The sequence below is a fragment of the Sorex araneus genome, chromosome 7 (assembly GCF_027595985.1).
Source record: "Sorex araneus isolate mSorAra2 chromosome 7, mSorAra2.pri, whole genome shotgun sequence".
NCBI classification, from domain to species: Eukaryota; Metazoa; Chordata; class Mammalia; order Eulipotyphla; family Soricidae; genus Sorex; species Sorex araneus.
Genome location: NC_073308.1, coordinates 34,530,662 through 34,556,961, shown reverse-complemented (window position 1 = coordinate 34,556,961; position 26,300 = coordinate 34,530,662). Strand labels below are relative to the sequence as shown.

General features: G+C 61.1%; 1 protein-coding gene across 1 annotated transcript in view; it reads right to left on the bottom strand.

Moving 5' to 3' along the window:
* Positions 1–656: 656 nt before the first annotated feature.
* Positions 657–26,300, bottom strand: part of IGFN1 (immunoglobulin like and fibronectin type III domain containing 1) — a 54,664-nt gene continuing 29,020 nt past the window's right edge. Inside the window, exons 3-21 of the mRNA XM_055144215.1 lie at positions 25,361–25,484; positions 23,733–23,868; positions 22,919–23,018; positions 20,924–20,968; positions 20,663–20,708; positions 19,957–20,134; positions 17,905–18,018; positions 15,932–16,100; positions 14,490–14,762; positions 13,882–14,079; positions 12,793–12,918; positions 12,466–12,546; positions 8,782–8,936; positions 7,948–8,062; positions 6,973–7,224; positions 5,438–5,490; positions 4,516–4,684; positions 3,190–3,492; positions 657–997 (exon numbers count right to left, since the gene is read on the bottom strand). Of these exons, the coding sequence (XP_055000190.1) occupies positions 657–997; positions 3,190–3,492; positions 4,516–4,684; positions 5,438–5,490; positions 6,973–7,224; positions 7,948–8,062; positions 8,782–8,936; positions 12,466–12,546; positions 12,793–12,918; positions 13,882–14,079; positions 14,490–14,762; positions 15,932–16,100; positions 17,905–18,018; positions 19,957–20,134; positions 20,663–20,708; positions 20,924–20,968; positions 22,919–23,018; positions 23,733–23,868; positions 25,361–25,484 (2,978 nt within the window). The remainder of the gene's footprint in view (positions 998–3,189; positions 3,493–4,515; positions 4,685–5,437; positions 5,491–6,972; positions 7,225–7,947; positions 8,063–8,781; positions 8,937–12,465; positions 12,547–12,792; positions 12,919–13,881; positions 14,080–14,489; positions 14,763–15,931; positions 16,101–17,904; positions 18,019–19,956; positions 20,135–20,662; positions 20,709–20,923; positions 20,969–22,918; positions 23,019–23,732; positions 23,869–25,360; positions 25,485–26,300) is intronic.

Sequence of the window (26,300 nt, the reverse complement as noted above, 5' to 3'; positions counted from 1 at the left end):
TCTCTTGCCTTACGCTCAGGAATTAATCCTGGCGGTGCTCAGGGTACCATATGGGCTGCCAGGGATCAAACCCTGGTTGGCCACATGCAAGACAAAAACCCTACCCACCACACTATCCCTCCAACCCAGTATGGTCTTTTTCTCTTTTTTTTTTTCCTTTTTTTTTTTCTTTTTGGGTCACACCTGGCAATGCCCAGGGCTTACTCCTGGCTCTGCACTCAGGAATTACTTCTGGCGGTGCTTGGGGAACCACATGGGATGCTGGGAATCAAATCCTGGTCGGCTGTGTGCAAGGCAAACACCCTACCCACTGTACTATTGCTCCAGTCCCCTGTTTTTTTTTTCTTTTTGATGAGTATTAATTGTTTTACTGGGAAGGAGACTTGACGACCAAGGAGAGGATCTTCTGAGGCTCCGGGTGCTGGGTGCCGGGATGGGGGTGTATGGAGGCAGATGCAAAGGTGCAAAGGGGAGATAATTAGCCTCTGCCTCCCCCCTTGAGGTGAACTGCACGCTGGGAGGTGGCTCAGGGGTGGTACGTAGGCATCCCAGAGACCCAGAGTTGCTCCCCTGGGGTGTAGCACAGAAGACACGCCCCCTGGAGGGCACTCTGAGGAAGGGCAGGTGACCAGCCTCCCCCGCCCCCGGCCCCACCTTCACCCATGTTTACCCATGACAATGAGGGTGGTGGTGCTGACCGCCTGGCCCAGCGTGTTCTCGGCCACGGCCTGGTACTCGCCCCCGTCCTCGGGGGAGACGCTGGAGAGGATGAGGGAACACACGCCCAGGACGTCGGTGCTGTGCACGGCGGGATTCCCCGCCAGGCTCCGGCCGTTCTTGAACCAGGTGACGCGGGGTCGGGGCCAGCCCCGCACGGCGCAGCTCATGCAGCAGGCACTGCCACGGGGCAGCAGGTGGGCCCGCAGCCTCACCAGGAACCGAGGCTTCTGGCCCAGGTCGGGCTCCCGGGCACTGGGCGCTGTCACCGTGAACTTGTCTGGGAGGAAGAAAGGAGGCAGGCAGGGAGGGAGGTGGCGGCAGTGGGCGGGGGAGGCCCAGTGCCAGTTGACAGGTTCCTGGCGCCAGGCTGGCGGCCTCTCACCTTCCCAACACGGCACGCTTGACCCCATGGCCTGGCTTGACAGTTTGTTCGGGTTTTGGTGCCAAGCCGCCTTCCTCCTCCAGCCGTGCCTCTCATTCTTTTATTTTTCTTTTTGGGTCACACCCAGCGATGCACAGGGGTTACTCCTGGCTCATGCACTCAGGAATTGTTCTTGGCAGTGCTCAGGGGACCATATGGGGTGCTGGGAATCGAACCCGGGTCAGCTGCCTGCAAGGCAAATGCCTTACCCGCTGTGCTATCGCTCCAGCCCCCACCTCATTCACATTTTTGTTTGTTTGTTTTTATCCTGTCCTTAAATTTCTTTCTAGGTTGTTTTTGCTTCCTTCTGTGTGGGGCCATATCCACTGGAGCTCAGGGCTCCTCCCAGCACCGTCCTTGAGGGGGCTCCTCCTGGTGCTTGGAAGGTTGTGTGGGGGGGGTCCCTCCTGGCTGACTGTGCTCTGGGGAGCCTACAGTGCCAGCGATTGAACCCCAGCCTACTGCCTGTAAGCATGTGCTCTGGCCCTTTGGTCACCTGCCTGCCCCTTCCCTTCATTTACTATAGAGAGCATATGGTCACTCGGGTCCATCAACACACAGAATTCAAATGGAGGAGGTGGGGCAGGGGGCAGGCTCCGAGGTCTGGGAGGACAGATTTCCGGCACTGCCCGCCCCGGGATGGCCCAAAGTCAAAACAAATGGGGGAAAGGAGAAAATGTTTAAAAATCAACCATAATCTGACAAACTGATAATCTCAGCTAGCATCCCGGTGTGGACGCTTGGTGTTTTCCAAGAGTGCAGGCACGCATTTGATTTCACAGTCTGCTTTTCCTGGGGTCCCTTCCCTGCTCTGCGTCCGCGTGAGTGCAATCACCCATTGTTTTTAGAGATTGGGGCATCGGGGGTCTCAGTGGGGCCGCCATTGTGGTCTCAGCACCCCAATCTTGGTCACCTCACTCCTGCTGTCCTCCTCCCCGTCAGTCCCTCAGTGCCCCACACGGGGTGGGTGCAGAGGAAGCCCCCAGCACCCAGAGGAACATGGGGACATTCCTGAGTTTGGAGCAGATGTCCCACATCCCAGCGCCCACCACAAAGAACTGACACCCCTTTCCCAGAATTGGTGAGGGGGGTTTTTCTGTGCAACCCCTCAAGTGGCTTGGTGGGGGGGCTAAGTTGTTTCTGCAGAAGTGGCACAGCCCACCACATGCAGAGAACCAAGGTAAGCCACTCAGCTTGCAAGTTTTGTTTCCCAAGGAAATGCATGGGAAAATGTCCCCTCCTGGATGGCCAGAGGCCCTGGCCAGTTTCCCAGGACCCTCATGCCATGCAAACAGCCACCTCCAGTAGCACTCTACATTGAAAATCACTGTCATCCCGTTGCTCATCGATCTGTTCGAGCGGGCACCAGTAACGTCTCTCATTGAGAGACATATTGTTACTGTTTTTGGCATATCCAATACACACGGGTAGCTTGCCAGGCTCTGCCGTGCGGGCTCCATACTCTCAGTAGCTTGCCGGGCTCTCCGAGAGGGGCGGAGGAATCGAACATGGGTCGGCTGTGTGAAAGGTGAACACCCTACCGCTGTGCTATCACTCCAGCCCTCTACATTTAAAATAAAATTAAAAAAAAAAAAAAAGACATCTGCCTCCTGACACCCAATGGCAGATGCATGCGGCTGGCAAAGTGCTGAGACTGCAACGGCGGCCCCACTGAGACACTCCCGCCCGGCCCCGATCTCACTCTTCTGTGGGTTTCTGCACCTCCACGAGCCTGTGGCCTGGCCAGCAAGAAAAGGCTTTTCATTTCCCACTCATGCGAAAGGGGCTGTGAAAGAGACCACCAGCTATCCGTGGTCTGGGCTAGCAAGTGCTGGCTTGGGCAACACCAGAACCAGAGGGCAGGCGGGTGACAGGGTGGCTGCTGGTCAGACCTGGGCTCCAGCTGCCCACTGACAAGTGCCCCCACGGTCTCCATCGCAGCTTCCCCCACCCTCCCCAACCCTGTCCCCCGGGGCCCTGCGCCCCCCACCCTCTTAGCCCCCTATGCCCCCCAGCCTCCTGCGCCCCCAGCTACCGTTTCCGCTCACCTCTCTGCGGCCGGGGGAGGCACCAGGGCTGGGGGGTGTCGGAGGGCGGGCTGGATCCCGCTTCATTCTGCGCCACCACCCGGAAGTGGTACTGGTGCCCGGGGAGCACTCCCGGGAGGGTGAATCGGGTGGTGTGGATGCGGTCGGCCGCCTGGCGCCAGGGTGCGAATGCCGAGGAGCGTGTGAAGACAGTGTAGTGCAGCGGGGTGCCCCCCTGCTCGTCCGGGGAGGGGTCCCACTCGGCAGTGACTGTGCCGGGCACCTTCTCCCGCAGGTGGACAGGCCCCGGGGCCCTTGGGCAGGCTGCAGAGCACCGAGGGAGTCACATGTCAGCAGCGCATCCTGCCAGAGTTTCAGAAACCTCTCCGGGATGGGGCCGGCTGGGAGTCCACTCGGGAAAGGGCGGCCTTCATTTGCCACTGACCGTCCCGCCACTGCTTTTTGTGGGCGGGGGTACCCTGGTGGGGACCATTTTGCCCAGACCCAAAATGAGGGATCTTGGGGTGAGAGAGCTAGTACAGGGGTTAAGACACTTGCATGCATGCCGCCAACCCGTGTTTGAGTCTCTGGCACCACCTGTGGCCCCCTGAGCACTGCCAGGGGTTACTCCTGAGCACCGCTGGGTCCCTCCAAAACCCAGTTTCTCCAGAAAAAAATTCTCTGGGTGAAAGCAGTAGTACGTGAGCAAGGCACTTTCCCTGCACGCGGCTGACTTGGGTCTGAGCCCTGACCCTCCATGTGGGCTCCTGAATGCTGCTAGGAGTGATCCCTGAGCACAGAGTCAGGATTCACCCCTGAGCACTGCCAGGTTGTAGGGAGTCATTTTACAAGCCTGGCTCTTATCCTCTAGTCAAGCGGAGGCTTACTTGGGATTCCTGTACAAGGTCACCACTGCTGACCTTACTGATCTTATCAGTTAGCCATTCCTCTCTCACTAGCCAACACTCATGCCTGATCTGCATTTTACTACTGTTCCTATGGGGGTCCAAGCATGCATACCACCCCCTCCCACCAAGAGGTATAAGTATTGTAACTGCAGTAGAATAAACTCTCTCTTCTCCTCCTTCTGGCTCTGCGTCTGTTCATTCAGCTGCGTCCCCTCCTTAGCCCCAGGAAGGGTCCTCCCTGCAGGACAGGACAGGACCCCACACTAGGTCTGACCCAAAACTCAAACCAAAGCAAACCTTGAAGAATCTCCAGGCTCTGGAGAGAGACTGTGGCTTGGGGTCCCCATCCCTGAGGGGTCTGCTTGCCCCCGCTTCTCCCGGGGCCTTTCCCTCATTCAGAGCCCAGGCCCCCCGCAGGCCCAGGCCTCAGCTGCCTCACCTGTGGCCCTGAGCAGGGCGTGGGGGGCCACATCCCGGCCCCAGGGGTCCCTGAGCTGCAGGCTGGGGAGGCTGCTTTCTGCAGGGCTGACCACATTGGTGCAGGCTGCACTTCTTCGAGACAAGGAAGAACCATCCCTCAGCCGGGTCACCGCCGATACCGGAGTCACCTGGGAAACCGAGGAAGGAGGCAGGGAGGGGCTGTGAGGGGGGGTGGCCTGGAAGCGGGGTCTCTAGTCAAGAGAGGAGCCTTCTGGGGCAGAGATGTCCCGCAGAGCATGGCTGGGTGTGGCCATACCCCTGGTTCTATCCCGGCACCTCCAGGTACAGAACCCCGAGCCCCCCCAGGTACAGTTCCCCAAGTGCTTCCAGGCACAGTCCCTCGAGCACCTCCAGAAGTGACCCCTGAGCACCAGCAGGTGTGGCCCCCGAGTGCCACCAGGTATGGCCCTCCAAAGTGCTCCTGTCATTACCCTCAGCTGACAGGAGGAACCAGGAACCTGAGGAATTGGGAGGCCAACACCCAGCACTAGTGAGTGATGACGTCCGAGGTGGAACCCTGGCTGTCTCTGCTCTAACTGCCAGAAACACTGCACGGGTTGGCCAGAGAACCCTCCTGGATGGAAAGGTCACCCGTACCCCTGAGTCGAAGGGGTCTCATCAGGCCGCGGGGGCGGGGGGGGGGGGGGGGAACCAGCCTCCCACCAGGGCTGGGGTGCAGTTCTAGAGGCTACCACTAGAGGGACACAGGCCAGAATGGCCTGGGAAGAGACCGGCGGGTGCCCCTCCTTGGTCCTCCCGGTCCTGACTCCGGCACAAACCCGGGGGAACTGACCAGGGGCCAGAAAAGGACAGGGAAGGGTTGGCGCCCTCTGCTCCGCCCCCATCCCCCGCCAGCACCGCACGAGCTAGCGCATACTCACTTCAAAGGAGACAGGCACGCGGGAGCTGACCCTGGCGCTGACCGCTCGCGGGCCTGGAAGGTACAGAGCAGCGAGTGGCCTCCCGCCTCAAAGCGGGGCTGCAGGGGCGGGAGTGGGGCCCCCACAAGCTCTACAGATCCCCGGGGGCTGGGAGAAGCCGCAGAGGCGTGCGGGGGCGTGGAGGTGGAGCCGGGCGGGGGTCTGGGGGGTGACAGCCGAGAGCAGGAGCCCCGCCTGGCGGCGCGGGTCAGGGCGCGCTGGGTTCTGGATCGCGGCGCGGCGCGCTCTTCACTGTACGAGGCTCCCTCTGGGATCTGTGGGGGTCACCCAGGGTCTTCGGGAGTTAAAGGCCCCAGGGAAGGTGGCCCATCTTTGGGCATCAGAGAACTGGGGCGTGGGAGACTGCTGAGCCCAGGACTCAACGAACTGCCCAGTGCCCGGGACTTTGACTCAGTTGGACTCTATGGATGACCCCGGGTTCAGGCATTGACCTTGACCTGGCTGCTATGAGTTGAAGTGAGAAACCAGGTCTGACAGATCTGCCCAGCCAGAGCTCAGCTGGTGTTTGGAGGGGCCCAATGGAGCACCATGGATGGAGCACTATGGAGCGCAGGATGGACTGAAAGCTGAGCTCGTGCAGGGCTGAGGACTGAGGCTGAGATTATGCAGGGGGTGAGGGCTGAGAGTCTGCAGTGTTCACGTGCTCCTAGAGAACCCATGGGCTGTGCTATGCAGTGAGGAGCCAAGGAAATTAAAGGGGTATATGGACCCCCGCTCATTCTGTTGGATGGTTTCCACTCAGGAGAGAGAGACAGACAGACAGACAGATAGACAGAGACACAGAGACACAGAGAGAGACAGAGACAGAGACAGAGTGACAGAGAGACAGAGAGAGAGACAGACAGAGACAGCCAGAGACATACCCAGAGAGACAGGGAATCCTGTGGACTTGGTCAGGCTCCCCTCCCCCCGCCCCTGCTCCATACACTGCCTTGGATAGGATGAAACTCAGCAGCGCCATTGCAACAACTGAATGTCCGTCAAGTTCTATTCTTGCTGACCCCTCTGCAACCAAGGGCAGCAGTGAAGGGGCTGTGGGCTCAACTGCCTCAGTCAGGTGCTTCCGCTGGCCTGCCCAGCCCCACCATGGAGGGCCCGGACCACCCAGGACTGCCTGTGGAGGCAGACCCAGCCCTTGGGCAAATCCAGCACCTCCGGGGACCCAGGGTGGAGGACTGGGGTCTGTGTGTGGTCCCGGAGCAGAGCAGGAAGGGGGAGGGGCGGGATGCCCACAGCACCCTGGACATACGGAGAAGTGCCCCTCCCCCCGAGGCCCCAGGCATGGAGACCAGCCCGGGATCCTGCCCCTCTGCTCAGAACCGGGGTCCTCAAGCCACACACCCTCCGACCTTGCTGGATTCACCGCTCAAGTCGGGGTGGGGGTGCCCCTGAAGTGCCCTTGCACATTTGCTTTCTGGATGAACGGCTGACCCCGATGACTAAGACCCCCTGTTTCCTCACCAATCTAGGGGTACCTGAGACTGGCAGAGTGAGCCCGGCCTGCACGAGGCTGCCCTTGCTCCTCGGGGTCAGGCACTGCTGGTCACTGTCCGGGTCGATGGAGGGGAGGCGTGGCCGAGCAAAGCCATCCCCCGGGGGAGCCTCCTGGCGGCGGCCGCCCCCTGCCGTGTCCTTCCTCCGAGCAGCCTGGACAGGGAGGCGGCCCCGGGAGCAGGTCTGCGGCTCTCGTGGGTTCTCTGTCCCTTCAGGGGCGAAAGTGGGGGCACCTGAGGCGGGAACAGAGCAAGGGAGTCAGAGGGGCACTGGGGAAAGGACCCAGGGTTCTGGGGGCACCAGGGTGGGTGTGAGGGGACCTATATTCATAGAGGCGTGGCCCCATACCCCCAAAACACACAGAGTATGGCAAACCCATGTTTCCTTAATAACAAAAAATAAATAAATACATAAAACACTTTACAAATTGCTGGGGGGGTTCCCAAGTAGCGCTTGGAGCTGGGGCCAGCAGGCCGTGGAAGGGGGTGCTGAGTCCTGCAGGAGGGGGGCTCCAGCTCTCTGAGCTCTCTGGGGATGGTGGCAGGGGTCCCTACTGGGTCTGTGCTCAGGAGCGACCCCTGGTGGTGTTTAGGAAACATCTGTAGGGCCCGGGCAGCTGCAGTCCCAGGCAAAGCGAGTGCCTCGCCCAGCTGAACTACCTGGCTGGCCACTGTCTACATTTTTCCAAATTAAAATAATAATAATAATAATAATAATAATAATAATAATAATAATAATAATGAGGAGGAGGAGGAGAAGGAGAAGAAGGAGGAGAGGAGAAGAAGGATGCTTCCTGCCACCAGAAGACAACAGGAAATTTGTGGGCGCGGGGCAGGAGGAGGGTCAGGATTAGCCTGCCAGCCCCCAGCGTCCCCACCCCTCCCGCCCTTCGCCTCTGCCTGAGGATGTGACTGACAGCCAGAAGAGGGACAAGGTGGGCCAGAGTAAGACCTCACCCGCGATGGTCCCCGTGGCCTGACTCCGCTGGTCTCCCGTGGCCAGGCTGCTTCTCCCGGCCTGGGTGGCCCCCACGTGGCCCTCCTGCTCTGTTGCTCTGTCCCGGGCACCAGGCTGCAAAGAGGACGGACGGTCTGGGTCATGCCACCCTCTGGCCCCGCTCTCCAGGCTTCTCCCAGAGCCAAGGGGCGCCCGGGGCCCCACTCGCACCCCACCTTGCCCTCTCGCAGACCGAGGTGCTTTCAGGGCCCCTCGGCCCTGAAACCCAAAGTCTCACGCGGGCGCCAGGCAGAGCCAGCTCAGAAGCCAGGACTCGGGGGCCCAGGCCAGTGCTGGGAACCTCCGTGACGGCCGCTCCCCAGGGGAGCAGGACGGTGAGGGGCTGTTGGAGTGACTCTGGTATGTGTGTTTGGGATGGGGTGGGCAGGGGAGGTGGTACCGGGATGGGGTGTGCCGGATCTGAGCCTGGCATTTGCCATTTTCACCTCTTGCTTTCTCTAACTCCTCTAGTCGGGCCCGGCCAAGGTCCCAAGGTGGCCTGGTCTCCTGCAGTGGGGCCCATCTTGGGGTTGAAGCCCCTCCCTCCTCTCCCAAAAGCGGCCAGTAGAGCAGGACACAGTACCTGGGCTCCGTCCTCCCGGCCTCGGGTGAGGGACCAGCAGAGCCCTGAGGCCTCGCCCCCAGCCCCTGCCTGGGCAGAGACGCCCTGGGAGGAGGAGGGGTCTGGAGAGACACAGAAGGGGGGCTGTGGTCAGCTCCCGTGGCCAGTCCTGTGTGGCCCAGGTGCTCTGGACACAGGGGAGGCCGCTCCCCGGGCCGAGGCGGGCACCTACCTTGGGTCTCCTCGGAGGAGCGGCCAGCAGCGCCAGGCTTTGGTGCAGGGCCTCGGTTCTGGAGGGCCGCCTTCCCCTCGCCACAGGTGCCCCATCTGCCCTCTTGGCCTCCTCTCTCGCCGTCAGGATGATGCAGGGGTCCCTGGCCCCCATCTCTGCACTGAGTCTCAGCTAGGCGGTCTCTGCTCCCTTTGGGGGGCGACCCTCTGCCACCTCCTGCTGCCCCTGCACCCCTACTCCTCGCTGTTCCTGGATGTGTTTGGGACCCGCTCCTGAGGGGAACTTGTCTCTGGTGGGGGGTGCCAGGATCCCCCATGCCCTGATCCCCACATTCCCTTAGGGACCCCAGGCCTTGCTCTGCCGGCTCACCGGGGCAGCCCCAACTTCTTCCCTCTCCTCTGCCTGACCCAGGGTCCAGGCCCTGGATGTCCCCAGAGGTACCCCCAGAGTCCTCTCTGCTGAAAGGGCCAGCGGGGGCTTTCCAGGCTCCCTGAGATCCCGCGTGCCCTGGTGTGTGGGGGCCGCCAGTCCCCACCTCATGCTGGACCCCGGAGTTCCTGGCTTTGGCCCCTGCAGGACCACTGCAGCCCAGGAGCTGGGGGCCTCTGTCCACACCTGAGCACTGTGACAGGCTCGCAGAGCCCCCCAGCCCCTTGGGGAGACCCCTGAGAGTAGCCTCTTCCTCCTGCCGAGACCCCAGAGCCGAGGAGCCCGCAGGCTGGTCCCTGCAGGGTGTGCTGCCCGGGCCGAGCCCCTGGTCTCCCTGAGTCCAGTGTGGCTCCCGCCTGGCTCCGTCCCTTTCCCCGGCCATGCAGCTGCTGCCCAGGAGCCCGCTCGCTCCTGCTGAGTGCCCCCCGCCTGCACCTGCCCCACCTGCTGCCCCCAGGCTTCCTCCCCAGTCTCCGTGGTCTCGCCCACTCTCCGCAGGCCCCCTGCCTGAAGGCCCCTCCCTCCCTGCTTGCTCTGCAGTCAGGCCTTCCTTGCCAGGGGGCGCCCTGTGCCCGGGGGGTCCTGGGACCCCAGCATCTGAGTGCCTCTCTCTGAAGCCTGGCCTCTCCTCCCAGCCAATAGCCCCTCGTGCCTCAGTGGTCCCCAAGGGGCCAGAGCCTCCAGAACCACTCTGGGAGCCCTGCCTGGCTGAGGGAAGCTGGGGGCCCCCGGTGCTGTCCATGAGCCCTGCTCCCCTGCCCACCTGGGGGGCACCCTTGCAGTTTTCACCTCCAGAGGACCCCTCTGAGGGTACCCTGGACCCTCGCCCATGCCCACCCGCGTCCCCCTCTGCACCCAGGGTGCCTGGAGCCCCAACCTTCCCAGAGCCCTCCCCGCCGTCCCTCTCACCCCGGAGGCCCAATTCCCAAGCGCCTCCTAAGCTGCACTTAAAACTCACCTCTCCCCCTGACCCTGTTCCCCCTGATCCCCCCAAGCCATCCCTACAGCCTCCCTCTCCCCCTGACCCACTTCCCCCAGAACCCCCTAAACTATCCCTATAGTCTGCCCCTCCCCCTGACCCAACTCCCCCAGAACCCTCTAAACCACCCTTAGGGGCTCCTTCAACCCCTGACCCAATTTTTCCAGAACCCCCTAAGCCACCCTTAGGGGCTCCTTCACCCCCTGACCCAATTTCCCCCGAACCCCTTAAACAGCCCTTAGGTGCTCCTTCACTCCCTGACCCAGTTTCCCCAGAACCCCCTAAACAGCCCTTAGGTGCTCCTTCACCCTCTGACCCAACTCCCCCAGATCCCCTTAAACCACCCTTAGGGGCTCCATCACCCCCTGACCCAATTTCCCCAGAACCCCCTAAACCACCCTTAGGGACTCCTTCACCCCCTGACCCAATTTCCCCAGAACCTCCTAAACAGCCCTTAGGTGCTCCTTCACCCTCTGACCCAACTCCCCCAGAACCCCTTAAACCACTCTTAGGGGCTCCATCACCCCCTGACCCAATTTCCCCAGAACCCCTTAAACCACCCTTAGGGGTTCCTTCACCCCCTGACCCAATTTCCCCAGAACCCCCTAGACAGCCCTTAGGTGCTCCTTCACCCTCTGACCCAACTCCCCCAGAACCCCCTAAACCACCCTTAGGGTTTCCTTCACCCTCTGACCCAATTCCCCCAGATCCCCCTAAACAACCCTTAGGGGCTCCATCACCCCCTGACCCAATTTCCCCAGAACCCCCTAAACCACCCTTAGGGGCTCCTTCACCCCCTGACCCAATTTCCCCAGAACCCCCTAGACAGCCCTTAGGTGCTCCTTCACCCTCTGACCCAACTCCCCCAGAACCCCCTAAACCACCCTTAGGGGTTCCTTCACCCTCTGACCCAATTCCCCCAGATCCCCTTAAATCACCCTTAGGGGCTCCATCACCCCCTGACCCACTTCCCCCAGAACCCCCTAAATCACCCTTAGGGGCTCCTTCACCCTTTGACCCAATTCCCCCAGAACCCCCTAGCCCATCCTTAGGGGCTCCTTTACCCCCTGACCCACTTCCCCCAGAACCCCCTAAACCACCCTTAGGGGCTCCTTCACCCCCTGACCCAATTTCCCCAGAGCCCCCTAAACAGCCCTTAGGTGCTCCTTCACCCCCTGACCCACTTCCCCCAGAACCCCCTAAACCACCCTTAGGGCCACCTTCACCCCCTGACCCAATTCCTCCAGAACCCCTTAAACCACCTTTAGGGGTTCCCTCACCCCCTGACCCATTTCCCCCAGAATCCCCCAAACCACCCTTAGGGGCTCCTTCACCCCCTGACCCATTTCCCCCAGAACCCCCTAAGCCACCCTTAGGGGCTCCTTTACCCTCTGACCCAATTCCCCCTGAACCCCCTAAACCACCCTTAGGGGCTCCTTCACCCCCTGACCCAATTCCCCCAGAACCCCCTAAACCACCCTTAGGGGCTCCTTCACCCCCTGACCCAATTCCCCCAGAACCCCCTAAACCACCCTTATTGGCTCCTTCACCCCGTGACCCAACTCCCCCTGAGCCCCCTAAACCACCCTTAGGGGCTCCTTCACCCCCTGACCCAATTCTCCCTGAACCCCCTAAACCATCCTTAGGGGCTCCTTCGCCCCCTGACCCAGTTCTCCCAGAACCTCCCGAACCATCCCTGAGGCCTGCCTCTCTCCCTAGCCCCTTCCCCCCAGGCCTCAGTCCCCTTGACACTCCCCCATAACTTGTTTCACCCCCCTCTGGCTCATGTCCCGCCAGTCCTGGGCAGCTCTGGGTCCCTAGAGCCCAGGCAGCCCTGAACACCCCCCCAGTGACAGCCAAGTCCGCTTCCGGGCTCCTGGCATCATCCCAAAGCCCAATTCCTGTGCTGGGCTCGCTGGGGCCCGGCCAGCAGTGGCCACCCTCGCCCCTGGCCCTGGCCCCAGCGCTCAGAGGCCTGGACTCACTGGCTCCTGGCTCCCCAGAACCATCTTCAAGGCCTCCTTCTCCAGCGGCCTCTGGAGCCCCTGGATCTCCAGTCTGACCCTGAGACCAGGCTCCCCCAAGCCCCCTGGGCGCTGCCCAGGCCCCGAGGCCAGCACTGCCCACAGGCCCCGCTGCCCCAGGATCCTCTAGGGCACCAGTGTCCCCCTGGCCTCTACCCCTGGACCCTGGATGCACCCCAGTTTCATCCCTGGGCCCCGCTCCCGGGCTCCCTGAGTCATTCCTGAGACTGGCAGCTCCGCCGGCCCCCCTACTTGCAGGACCACAGCCCCCTCTGTTCCCAAACCACCTTCCTGCAGGTGCCCCTGGGCCTTGCCTGGAGCCCCCACCTTGCTCTGTCCCCCCAGATGCCCAAGAGGTGATTCCGGCACTACCACCCTGGCTCGACCCCATTGCTCCTGACAGCCCTGAGCCTTGGCCAGGGCCAGCCCCGAGTTCAGGACCTGCTCCCCCGGCTTCCCTGAAGCCACCCCCGTGCCCAGTCCCCAGGCCCCCGGGGCCCCCTGAGCCGGCCTCACAGGCCGTCTCAACTACACAGCGCTGTGACCCGTTCCAGAAATCGGGTGCAGAGCCAGGACCACCCGTGCCCCCAAGGGTCCCCCGGGGCCCCTGAGCACCTCTTCCTGGAGACCCCGTTATCCTGTGGCTCCAAGCACCCAGTTCCTGAGCAGGTCCCGGAAACCCGCCCCCCGGCCCTCCATCAGGCCCTGGGACCCCAGGCCCACAGTGAGCCCCGGCTTGGCTGAGGCTGGGCCCTGGGCGCTCAGGCCCCGCACTCGCAAGGCCCCCCGCTCCCCTCTGGCCGGGCTCCCAGCCTCGGGGGTCCCCCAGGCCTCCGGGACTCCACTCCGCCTCTCCCAGGGCACACACTGCACCCTGGGCGCCCGCCCCCCGGAGCTCCTGCCGACCCCCTCCACGGCCCCCTGGGTCTCCAGAGCCCCTGGGGCTGGTTCTGTAGACCGTACCCCCAGCCTCAGACAACCCCTGCCCCCCCGCATCTGCACCCTGCATCGAGTCCCCTACCAGGGCCCCCGGACCCCCGCGCCCGGGTTCCTGGGGGCCCTCATCTCCAGCAGCCTGTCCTCGACAGCCGCCCGCTCCCCAATGGCCCTGTGTCCCCCCGGAGTCTGCATCCCCCCCTGCAGCAGAGCCTGGGGACCCAGGGCCCGTGCCTACCTGGGGGTCCAGCCCTCTTCCTCCAGGGCCTCCTGCCCCGCTGCCCTCCCTCGGGCCACCCCAGCCCTGCCCACCACCCCGCTGTGCTGCTGAGCTGCCCACTCCGCTGGGCAGATCGTCCCCTCCCTCCTCCTGGGGCGCCCCCTGCCGGCTGTCCTCCCTCCCTTCCCCACCTGACCAAGACTCCCCGGGGCCGGCCTGGACCCTCCTCCCCACCCCAGCTCCCGAGGGGGTGCCCAGCCCACTTCCAAGGGCCTCTCTGGGCTCCCCTCCCCCTCCACCACTCCCCACTACTGACCCCCATCCTGAGCCCCCCTGCCCAGCTCTGCTAGGATCTTGCCGTCCATCTTCCATGGGCCCTGGCTCGGAGCCTCGGCCCTTCCCCTGCAGACCCCTCCGGCTCCAACTTCTCTCTCTGGGAACCCCACTGCCCCCCTCTGCTTCCGGAAAGCCCCGGGTAGGCTCATCCCCTCTGCAGGAGCAGCTGCGGCCACCGAGAGCACCCAGGTCAGGGCTCGCCAGTTGCTGGAGCCCAGGAGCTGGCCCTGCCTCCTCCAGGGAGCCCACCAAAGGACCCTGGTCTGGGGGCTCCCCCTCCTGGCCATCCAGGTGCCCAGAATCTCCGGCTCCTGGCACTGGCAGCTGGCGGTCCACACCTTCACCCTTCCCTGCGCTGGGGAGACGGCCGCTCCCTGGAGAGAGAAGGAACTGGGGTGAGGCTGGAGGTGTCGGCAGAGGAAGCGGCAGAGACGGCAGCTCTGGGTCACCCAGGGAGGACCCCGTCACTGTGTCCCCACCCTGGGGCTCCTAGGGGGTGGGAGGAATCGTGTGGGCCCAAGTACCCTCCCGTGAATTCAGTCACGCCTCGAGCAGGAGTGGGGCTAAGGCCAGTCAGAGTCGTGGCTCCATGGAACCTGGCCCCACCCAGGCACGGTCCTGGGCCCCAGGGGACAGAGGGGGACAGGGCGGGAGGGAGCTCTGGGGTCCTCTGCCTCCTCCTGGAGGCCTAGAGGACTAGGACTTTTGCTCACTGCCCACCCCACCCCCCAGGTCTGGCCCCCGTTGGGGGGGGGGTCAGGGAGGAGCCATGGGGAGCACATACCCTCCACCACCAGCCAGGCGCTGGAGGCGTGCAGGCCGGCGTCCAGCGAGTAGAGGCCCATGTCGGAGGGGCGGGCACCCCGCACCACCAGCCGGTGGGTCAACCCGTCGGGGGACACGGACACTTGGTACTTGCCGCTGGGCCGCAGCGGCCGGCGCTGGAATTGCCAGGTGGCATCAGGGCAGGGGCTGGAGAGGGTGCACTCGAAGTGGGCCTCACCCTCCTCCTGGCAGCAGACCTCGGCCAGTGGGACCACCACTCTGGGGGGAATGGCTGCACCAGGCAGCAAGGGGTGGTCAGCGGTGGGCGCGGAGGGACAGCAGCTCCGGAAGCCAGGCTCTCCCCAGCCGGCCGGGGATTGCCCCAGGCTCAGGCCTCGGCCCCCTGTACCGACCTAGGGGCTGCGTTGAGATGATGAGGGGGACCCTCTTCCCAGCTCTTGGAGAGGGTGCTCGGGGCTTACTCCTGGCTCTGTGCTCAGGGGCCATTCCTGGCATTGCTCGGGGGACCACATGGGGTACCGGGGATCAGACCCAGGTCAGCTGTGAGCAAGACAAACGCCCTCCCCACTGTAATATTGCTCCGACCCGGGGCTCTATCATTCCTGGACTCCCCCACACTCCTGGGGATCCATGCTTTGGTGGTTCAGTGCTCAGAGCCAGCTGAGGGGTGACCAGGACACACCCTCAAACGTGGTGGGGAGCCTCCACTCCAGCCCTGTCAGCACCTCCCTGGCCCTTAGAATTCCTGTCCCCATCCCCAAAGCTGATCCAAGGGCAGGAGGGAAGGGGAAGGGCTGTCCAGTCCCGGGGTTCCAGTGCCATTTTGGCGCTTCCGAGGGAGAGTTCCCGGAACCCATTTCTCACATGCCAGGAAGCTTTAGCTCAACGTCTGGTCCCAGGCACCCCAGCTAGGAGGTTCCCCCCCAGGGGCTGACCCCAAAGACTCTGCTCCTCGCCTTTATCTCCCGTGTGACACAGGAGGTACCTGCACCCTCGTCCCCCGTCCGGGCTCTCCCCCTCCCCACAGGTCACTCCGGCTGGCCAGTAACGGGGTGTTGGGTAATGGGGCCAAGTGCAATGAGAGAGGCAGGGACGGACCCCAGGCGGGGAGTTAGGAGGTGGGTGTGGGCACAGCAACCCAGGAAAGGGGGAGATCCTCAGAGTGGCAGAACAGGCTGGGGGAGCCATGGGCAAGGGTGAGGCCGTCCAGGGGACCCACGGGTGTCAGCCCGCTGTGCAGAGCCGAGCCCTGTCTGACCCAGACGGCAAAGCTCAGAAGACCTGCCCTGGGCCACGGCGGGGCACCCTGAACTCCCGGTCTCCCCCGCAGACTGCATTTCAGGGTCCCCTGCCTTGGGACCAGGCCACCTCGGTTTCCCTCCCCTGAGCCTGGCCGCCACGCGCCCCCTCCCCCACCGTCAATGCCGAGAAGCCCCTCACCGGCCGCCTCCAGCTGCGTGGAGAAGATCCCCGCGTCTTCCACTTTGACCTGGTAGATGCCGGCGTCCTCGGGCCGCAGGTCCCGGATCTGGAAGTGGTACCGCTTCCCCAGGCGCCGCAGGCAGTGCTTGGTCTGGCTGTCGGAGCCGTAGGGAACCATCTCCCCGTCCTGCCCGGGTTAGGGAGACGGGACTCAGGGCTCAGCCCACCCCCGCCCCACTTTCTCCCACCGGGCCAGGCCCCAGCCTGCCAGGACGGGTGACAGGGACAGGGCCTGGATGAGAAAATGCAAGCAAGACCCTCAGAACTTGCCGGGCGCATGTCCACAAGCATTAGGCCCGAGGCAGCTGGGGTTGATTAGGAGGCGGGAGGAGAGTGGGCTGGCCAGCTAGAGCCCCGCAGGCTAACAGAGGCTGGGAGGCAGCACCCACGCCCGGAGAGCCGGGCACGCTCCTTCAGTGGCCCTGGGATCCCAGCACATACGCTCGGGGGCCCTGGGACCTTGTCACATGCCCTCGGTGGCCCTGGGACGTCTCATACTATTCATAACAAGCAAAACAAAATAAATTACTTAGTATCTGCCTATGGGGCAGGCTTGGGCGGTGGTGGGAAGGGTTGATATAATGGTGGTGGGAAGGTGCAGTGGTGGTGGGATTGGTGTTGAAATATTGACTGTAAACAAATAATGTTAACAACTGTATCACTGTATCACTGTCATCCCGTTGTTCATCGATTTGCTCGAACGGGCACCAGTAACGTCTCCATTGTGAGACTTGTTACTGTTTTTGGCATACTAAATACGCCACAGGTAGCTTTCCAGGCTCTGCTGTGAGGGCGAGATACTATTGGTAGTTTGCCAGGTTCTCCGAGAGGGGCGGAGGAATCAAACCCGGGTCGGCCGCGTGCAAGGCAAATGCCCTACCCACTGCACTCTCGCTCCAGCCCCAAAACAACTTTATGAAAACAAAAATTAAAAAAAAAGAGGGGCTGGAGCAATAGCACAGCGGGGAGGGCGTATGTCTTGCACGTGACCAACCCAGGTTCGATTTCCAGCATCCCATATAGTCCCCTGAGCACCACCAGGAGTAATTCCTGAGTGCAGAGCCAGGAGTAACCCCTGTGCATCGCTGGGTGTGACCCAAAAAGCAAAAAAAAAAAAAAAAGAATCTCCAAACCCAGGCACCTAGATGCACCCACTTTCTGAAGGCCCGGCCGGATATTGCCAGAGCCAACTCTGAGTGGCCCAGGGGTGCCAGGCTCCGTTTCAGGTGCTGGGGACGCGCCTACGGATAAAGCAAAGATTCCTGCCTAGGGACACCTAAAGGTCTATGGAAAACAGATAATCAGCATCGTAAACAAATCCTGTGACCCACGGGGCTCTGGCGGGCAGGACGAGCTCAGGGTACACGGCAGTGTTCCTTGGGGCACTCGGGGGAGTGGCACTGCTGTGAGGACACCAGCCTCCCCAGAGGGCACAGCGAGGGCAGAGGGTCAGGGACAGGGCGGAGGGCAGAGCAGCGTAGCCAGCAGTGAGGTGCCTCCTTCATCCCCAGGCGCAACAGCACCCTCATTTTCCAAGGGGTAAACTGAGGCACCGGGCCACTGAGTGTCGTGTGGCAGGGAGGTCGCAGTGGCAGGGAGGAGATGCGTCACAGAAGTAACGTCAGCTCTGTCCTCAGCCGCACACACCTGGTCTAGTCCCCACCTGGTCGGGGGCCCTGGAGCCCAGCAGGGATGTCTCTGGAGAGAGCCCGGCAGAAGGGGGCGCACTGCCCAGCACTCTCCTCTAGTGTCACACCCGCACCCCCCCAGCTGACTCAGGCGTCTGCAGAGTGATGGTGCCGTGGCCTGACCTGACTCCACGCACACAGTCCCCAGGGGGTCCCAGTGGCTCCTCTGGTTCCCTCTGGGGGTCCACTGCTCCCACAGCCCCTCCGCCACATTCTTTCTCCCTCCGGGCCCTCCAGCCTCACCTTGTACAGGTAAATCTTGCTCTCAGGGTCCTTGAGATCCAGCTCCAGAGCGAACGTGGCCACCCCGTCCTTGCTGACCTTGAGGTGCTTCAGGTTGGAGACAGCGTTGACATACTAGGGAAGCAAACCCACAAGAGCGCTGGCTGGGGGTCTCCTGAGAGGGCACCAGGGCTCAACCCCCCTCACCGCCCCCTCCCCCAGAGTCCACCTATGCCCCTTTGATCAGGGGGGAAATTCTCCAGGAAGAGTGGGCATGAGGCTAGGACAGAGAGCAGGCAGGGCAGCCTGTGCAGTTCCGTGTCTGCCAGTGCACCCACCCGGGGGTCGCCGAGCAACCTCGGGTGCAAAGCCCAATGCAGGGTGCCCTGGGGCCTCTGAAAACCTTCTTTTTTTTTTTTTTTCATCATGAGTAGCTGAAAGGAAAGATCACTTTATTTATTTTTATAAAAAAGTTCACAATATTTCATTAGATTGAATATGCAAACACTAGTCCCACCACCATTATACCTTCCCACCACCATATTTCGGATGTTTCCATTCCAAACCCCAATCCCTGCCCCAAAGCAGAACTGAAATAATATATTTTGTATTGTTTGTTATGAAAAACCGCTGAAAATGCTACAAAAAAGTATCCTTAGAGGACAGAGTGTGGAGGTTGTTGTATTTCACCCAGGGGCCATTAAGTCTTTCTATAAGAGATCACTAACATGTTGCTAAAGGTTGAGTCTGTGTGCTTTATATGTTTATGTGTATACACGCATACATATATTTGTTTAAAAATGTATGTTTCCCCCCCCATAGCTGGAAGCCTGCTTCATGAGGGGAGGGGAGATGGCAGATGGAATAGAGAAGGGATTACTAGGAAAATGATGGCTGGAGGAACCATTTGGGGTGGGAGATGCGTGCCAAAAGTAGATAATGGACCAAAATGATGACCTCTCAGTGTCTGTGTTGCAAGCTATAATGCCCAAAAGTAGAGAGAGAGTATGGGGAATATTGTCTGTCATAGAGGCAGGGGGAGAGTGGGAAAGGGAGGGGGTATACCTGGGATATTGGTGGTGGGGAATGTGCACTGGTGGAGGGATAGGTGTTTGATCATAGTGAGATTGTAACCCAAACATGAAAGCTTGTAACTATCTCTCGGTGACTCAATAAAATTAAATAAATAAATAAATAAATAAATAAATTTTTTAAAAAATGTATGTTTCCCTCTAAGATTGGCTGTCTCCTGCTATGAACCCTATCAAATGTGGTGCGGTAATATTGAAGTATGGGTAGGGTGTGTGGTTTAAAGTATCGTACGGCCGCAAATGTGGCTGTTCGGTCCATGAATAGATTCACTCATGGGTGATGCTTGCCCCAGTGGAGAGCGGCCGTGGGCATGGCAGCGGCTGGGTTCTGGAGGTTTTCTGCTGCCGGGGCTGGGTTCCTCAGGGCAGAAAACCTTCTGATAAGGCAAAGGGGAAGGGTGGTGGAGAAGAAACCTGGGTTCCAAGACAAGAGGCTTGATGAAGTTTCAGCTGACGAAACACTATTTCAGAAGAATAGAATCTACTTTTGTATGTCTGGGAGAAAAAAAAAATTGGTAGACGCCTTCCATAGCCGGGTTCAACGCAGAAGAGAGCTTCTCTTCATAGCAGCACCTCTAAATGGGGGTCCAGGGTAGGCCAAGGGGCCACAGGAGAAAGTTGCATAAATGGAGGGGCGCATAGTGTTAGACGAGGGGGCCAACCTGTGGGACAGGGGACCACAGGGAGGAAACGAGGTGAGAAGGGGGTGCAGTCAGATAAGGGGTGAGGAATGGCACAGGGATGCTAGAGAAAATGTGAGTGAGATTGTCTCTCCCTGACGCCCTTAGAAACAAGACGGACCCCCAGGCCCGGTGATGAGGAGGGACTCTGATGATGAAGCCGAGGACAATGATATCAGGAAAGCTTCTAGCACATTCTCTCATTCTCCCAAGAGCCCCCTGGAGCAGGGATGGCACAGGAGCCTTTGGACAGGGTCGTGCCCGGCTCAGGGTCCTTCCCGCGCAGCCGCGGCTCGGGGTACCTGCGCCAGCCGGTCCTCCCGCTCTCGCCGCATCTGCTGCAGCTTGCGCAGGAGGCCCCGGAAGTCCACGATGCCGTACTTCCGGCAGATCTGCTCGTAGTCCTTCCGGTCTGCGGTGGTCAGTAGCTGCCACACCTGCTCAGAGTCCACCTTTTTCTCGGGGGCCGGCGGTGGGGCTCTAAAGGGTAGGGCCAGCACGTCGGAGGTCAGAGAACTGGACCTCACCACTGTCAGGGTTGGAAGGACCCCAGGTGGGTGGGGTGGGTGGGGCCTCCCCCCCACAGCCCCAGCCCTGGGATGGGGACCCTGATCCTCCCAACAGAGTTGGTGCATTTTCTGGGGATCCCTTCTTAGGAGCCTGGGGATGAGGCCTCCCAAGGCGGTTGCAGGGACGACCCTGGAGGCTTAACACTTTCCTTCCAGGGCGCATGCGGCCTGATTTTATTTAATTCCTTAAATCATATCCCTAAGTGCACTCGACTGGAAAACATGTTAGTGTTAATGGAGCGCCCCCTTTCATCTGCAAAAGAACCAGCTCGCAGGTCAGAGATGATTTAGCCAAGGACATCAAGCTTCAGCCCCTGTGCCCACATCCGCCTGCCAGCTGCCCTGTAGGTGCCCTGCCAGGGGACGGGAGAGGAGGACTGAGCTGGCGCCCAGGCACTGGGGAGCCTCCATCGAGCCCACCCCCAGGATCCAGGCCCACCTCTTTCTCAGCATCTTCCGAAAGTCCACAAGCTCCTTCCTGAGATCTAGAGAAAGGCACAGAAGGAGGCGCATCCTGAGTGAGTCAAGGAGTAGGCAGGAGGGAAGGAGAATCCGGGCCCAGGGCTGACAACAGAATGTTCACAAGGACCACATAAGGACCCGGGGTGAGCCGTCTGGGAGAAGAGGGAGGTCCCACAGATGGGGGAGCTCGGGGAAGGAGTAGCTCCTCCTCCAGAGACGCCCAAGGAGAGATACCTACCTTCCTGGGGTTCCTTCTGCCGCTTCCGGCTCTTCCGGAAGCCAACTGGAGGGGACGGAGAAAGGAACAGTCCAGGAGAGAGGCAAGGTCATGGGGTGCTTCCTGGGAAAATTAGAGCATCCCCCCATCTCTCCTCTAAGGTCAGAGGGACAGGGAACACGTGGGCTGAGGTCTCTCCCTCAGAAGCTTTGAGACCCCAGAACCTGAGCATGACTGAGACAGAGCCAACCCCGTCAGCTTCCCCCACTCAGATGTCCCCAGGGGTTAGGCAGGTGGCACCAGACAGTGATGCTGCCCCTCGTGGCCACCCCCAGACTGAAGCCCGTGTGAGGGGGACAGCAGCTCCCATCCCAGCTGAGGGCACCTCCTCAGGGTCTGCACCAACCAGCCCTTGGCTAATGTGGTCACTCCATGTCCTTGTCCTTCATCTTCTCTGTCCCCGAGGAATCTAGTAAAAAACCCTTGATCCTGGGTTCTGGCTTCTAGCTTCGCTCCGATGAGGAGTGGCCACGAGGCACAGACTCTGCCAGGAGGTTCTGAACGAGCTGCCTTGTGAGTGAAAGGACCACTGGCCGGTGCCCACGTCAGGGTTTTTCCCACATGGCATCTCAGGCAACTCTGAGCGAAGTGTGAGCCGCGTGGGCAGAAACATAACCAAACGTGGAGAGCAGGCCTAGAGACAGCCACGGGATTGCCCTCCAGTTCTTCATGTCAACAGTTCTCTGACTACACTGGAAATATTGGGCCAGGGAAAGAGGACGGGTTTCAAGGCACTCGCCTTGCACGTGGCTGACCCTGGTGCTGCAAGGATTGATCCCTGAGCTCAGAGCTAAGAATAAGCCCAGACCACAGAGCCAGGAGTGAGCCCTGAGCACAGAGCCAGGAGGAGTAAGCCCTGAGCACAGAGCCAGGGGTAAGCCCTGAGCACAGAGCCAGGAGTGAGCCCTGAGCACAGAGCCAGGAGTGAGCCCTGAGCACAGAGCCAGGAGGAGTAAGCCCTGAGCACAGAGCCAGGGGTAAGCCCTGAGCACAGAGCCAGGAGTGAGCCCTGAGCACAGAGCCAGGAGTGAGCCCTGAGCACAGAGCCAGGAGTGAGCCCTGAGCACAGAGCCAGGAGTGAGCCCTGAGCACAGAGCCAGGAGTGAGCCCTGAGCACAGAGCCAGGCATGAGCCCTGAGCAGAGAGCCAGGAGTGAGCCCTGAGCATAAACCCAGGAGGAGTAAGCTCAGAGCACAAAGGTAGGAGTGAGTCCAGAACACAAAGCCAAGAATAAACCCTGTACACCAAGGGGTGTGGTCCAACCCCTCTGTGTGCTCCCGTCAAGAAAGAAAAAAATATATCTAATGATGTCTGGAGCCAGAGAAATGGCACAGAGATGAATGCGCTTGCCTGGCATGCGGCTGACCACAGTTGAGTCTGAGGCACCACCAGTGCAGGGTTCGAACCAGGGTCAGCCACAGGCAAGGGGTCACTCCTGAGCACCGCCCGGTGTGGTCCCTTCCTCTCCCTCAAAGCAAATAAAAGCTACTTTTAAAGAGAGTGTTGGAAATACTGGGCCAAAGAAACAGGGCCTTAACAGGGGGCGAAGTGCTGGCCTGCCTTACTGGCCTGGCGAGACCCCCACCACCGCATCTGGTCCTGAGAACCCGGGGTGTGCCCCCTCACGGGAAACACTGCGGACAAGCCGGAGAGATGGTCTGGCCTGAGGGGGAAGCCCGGGCAGTGCAGGAGCGACCAGCCCACGAGAGGGTTCAAAGGAGCCCACAGTGCAGGACCCCGAGCCCTCCCTCGGGCGGGACAGGCAGGGCTCTGTGTCTCCCAGGGCCCTTGGCAGCACCCGCCGTCTGGGTGCAGGGAGTGGGGTGTGGGGAGGCAGCTCCCCTTGTCTCTGCCCCCATCCCGTCACCTGCCCCCCACCAGGCCTCTGGTTTCTCTGCAGACTCGCCCAGGGGTCAGTTGGGGCTGCGGCGCCGAGCCGGGCTGGGGGCCACCCACCTTCGATCACGGTCAGCCTCGCGGAGCACGTGGCCTGGCCCCACCTGTTGGCGGCTCTGCAGCGGTACACGCCCGTGTCCTCGCCGGTCAGCTTGAGGATCTGCAGGCGCAAGGACAGAGCAGCAGGTTTGCGCCCCCCAGCCCCGAGCCCCTCCATGCTGCGGGGGAGGGCTGCAAGGCTAGGCAAGATCTCCTCTTGGCTTTCCCAAGCCCACAGTCCCCATCAAGAAAGACAGACTTCCCTCCCCACCCCCCAAAAAAATCAGGGTTCAGGGAGTGGATGGATGACTGTTGCCTGATACAGGATGGTGTGGGCGAAAATACCCGTTGTTTTTTTTTTTAAGGAGTGCTTGGACTGAATCAAATCTTTCATGTAGAGTGGGCTGTGCATACTCAGGCAAGTGACCTAACCTCTCTGAACCTTCTTTTTCTTCTAAGATGAAGCTAGTACTATCTCACAAAACATTAGCTCTTCAGGAATACGTCCCGTTGCCTGATTATGTGATGACCCAGGCCCAAGCATGGAGTCGTTCCTTCACGAGCAGGCGCCGTCAACAGAGCCACGAACACAAATACTTTACGCAAGCCCATTGAGAGGAACTGTTTGCCAGGAACCCATTTCACAGATGGGGAAACCGAGGCACAGGCATGTCCAGTGCTTTCCACGACCAAGATGGCTGGGGAAGGAGTGGGGTGAGGTGTCTGGGGTGATCACTCAGGCCTCTGGTTTCAGAGATCTCCGTGGAGAGCAGCTTCAGGGGCTGGGGATGGGACATGTGGTGACCAAGTGGGGCTTGGGGCATGGGGGTCCCACCTGCAGCATGTGCTCCCCACTGCCCGGCCCAGAGGAGATCTGGAACTTGCTGGAACTGCTGAGCTCGCCGGTGCTGTTCTCCCAGCGCACTTCGGGGCTGGGCTCCCCACACACCAGGGCCCGGAAGGTGGCGGTTCTCCCTGCGCAGGGAGAGGCGTGCAGAGGGGTGGGCTAGGCCGGGTGGGGGTTGGGGGTGGCGGCGGTGTGACTCCAGTGAGACCCTGCCTTGGGTTGGGCCAGGAAGGTGACCCAAAGGGCTAATGCCAGGCCTTGCGCGTGGGCAGCCGGGATTTGGCCTCCGTCCCACGCTGTCCCCTAGCGCTGCTGGGAGTGACCCCTGAGCTGCTTCCCAAGAGCAGCCCTGGAGCACGGCCACACGCGGCCCCGCACCAAAAACCAAGTCAGAAAACTTGACGGGGGATGGAAAGACAGCACGGTGCTCAGGGCACTTGCCTTTTTCTCACGGCCGACCCAGACTTGGTCCTGGCACCCCGTAAGGTCCCCCGAGCCCTACCAGGAGTGATCCCTGAGCACAGAGCCAGGAATGAGACCTGAGCACAGCCAAATGTGGCCCCCAAAAGAAAAAGAGAGGGGAAAACAAGCCTGACTGCAGGGCTGGGGGCGCCTGGTGGCCGCGTGTGTGCATGGCCATGCAAGGCTCTGGGCTTGGTCCCAGGCATGTACGTAACGGGGTTCTCTCCTGTCCTGGGAAGTGCTCCATGCCTTTGTCCCCTTGGCTGACTGGGTGTGTCATGCCCAGGGCTGGACACCACAGAGCCCGGGCGCCCCGACAGAGGGCTGCCTCCCACCGGCCTTCCGGGAAGGGAGCGCAGGCAGGATGGGGCAGGCGTCTCTCTGCCGGTGGGAGGGCTCAGGAGTCCGGAGGACTCTCAGGACTGGGAGGAAGGAGCCGGAGGGTCAGAGGGCGGCCCGCTCTCGCTCTTGTGCTGGGCGCACCAGTCACCTTGGAGAAGAAGGAATTTGGGGCCCAAAGGGGCTGGTTCCCAGATACGGGGTCCCACTGCAACCAAGGCCCCCAGAGTCCCTTGCTTGGCACGGAGGCCTGGAGCAGCTGACCCTCCAGACCCTCGCTGCCCAGGGTCTCTCAGCCAAGAGGAGAATAGCGACCCAAGGCCGTCCCTAGGGCTGATGTCTTCCCTGGGGCTCAGGCCCCCGTGCCTCTCCATTGCAAACTGGCTCTGCCCACAGGCTCACCCGCGCCCCTCTCCCTCCAGCTTCCCGGGCACTGCTCCCGTGGCCTTCTGGAGTGGCCTCCTGGACACTTGGTGTCACAGCCTTAGGGGGGGAGGTGAGAAACTGGGTCTCCAGGGTCCTTAGGGGCCTCTTGGCCAGGGCAGCTTCTAGGCGGGAGTTGGGAGGGAACAGGGAGCCCCGGGCCCTCCCCCTCCTAAGACTGCGCCATTCCCCAGGTCATTCTCACAGTGGCACGTCGCACTGTCCCTCTGCTCTCTTGAGTCATTCCGTCCCTCAGTTCCCTTTCCCTTTGGGGAACCCAGGGGGCGCCCCCACCTGGATGTGACCTGCTGAGGAACTCAGGCCTGGTGAGGTCAGGATGCCCAGGTCCCCCCCCCACTGTGCACACAGATGTGGGGGCGTCTCTCCCCGACTTACCCTCCTGCAAAGCCAGGGTGACGGGCTTCTGCCGGAAGCCAGGTGGGCTGCATCCTTCCGGTACCTCCAGCTCCAGTGACACACTCATCCTGGGGGTGCAGGCTGACTCCAGGGGCTTCCCTGGAGAGGGTGGTAGACAGACAGACAGATGGGGTGCCCTTCCCCACGGAACAGGACAACCTCCCACCCACTTTATGATGAAGCCCCTGGAGCACCCCCTCCCCACCTCCCCATTGGGCATAAGCTCTAGGTCATAGTTCATCCCCGGGAACAGCGCTTTGGGGTTTTCTTGTGGCTGATTCTGCATCTGTGTGAAAAGAACCCCAGGAAGGGGCTGTTTTGGGGGGTCACTGGGAAGAGCAGGAGGAGCGTGGACACAGGAGCAGCGTTCCTTTACCTGGGAAAGAGAGTCAGGACCCAAAGACAAAACTTAAATAAACAGAGGCAGTGTTGCCCCCCAAGACCTGTGTGGGTCCCTGTCCTATCCTCTCCCCATCTGGGGTTGGGGGGATCCCCTCTCACCTGCAATAGCTCTGGGTTCCGGAACTCTGAGTAGAGAAGAGAATTGCGTGTGAGACCACAATTTGTACAAGGGCCAAGATACAGAAATGATCCAAATGCCCAACTACAGACAGATGGAGCCAGAGATTGTGATGTATTTACACCGGGATTGTCATGCAGCTCCAGGCGAGAGCAAAACTCCACCACCTGCAGCAACGTGGATGGAGGTTCACACTGAAGTCAGTCGTAAGGAAAGGGACAGAGCCAGAATGATCTCACTCGTATGTGGAACTTAATGGTACAAAATGGGGAGCAAGAAAGGGCCCACGGCAATGCAACGGGAGAACTGATCCACACAGCTGAGAGTGGCTGAGGGTGGGGAAGGAACACTGGGACCCTTGGGGGAGGGAGGTGGGTCATGGGTGATGGGTGTGG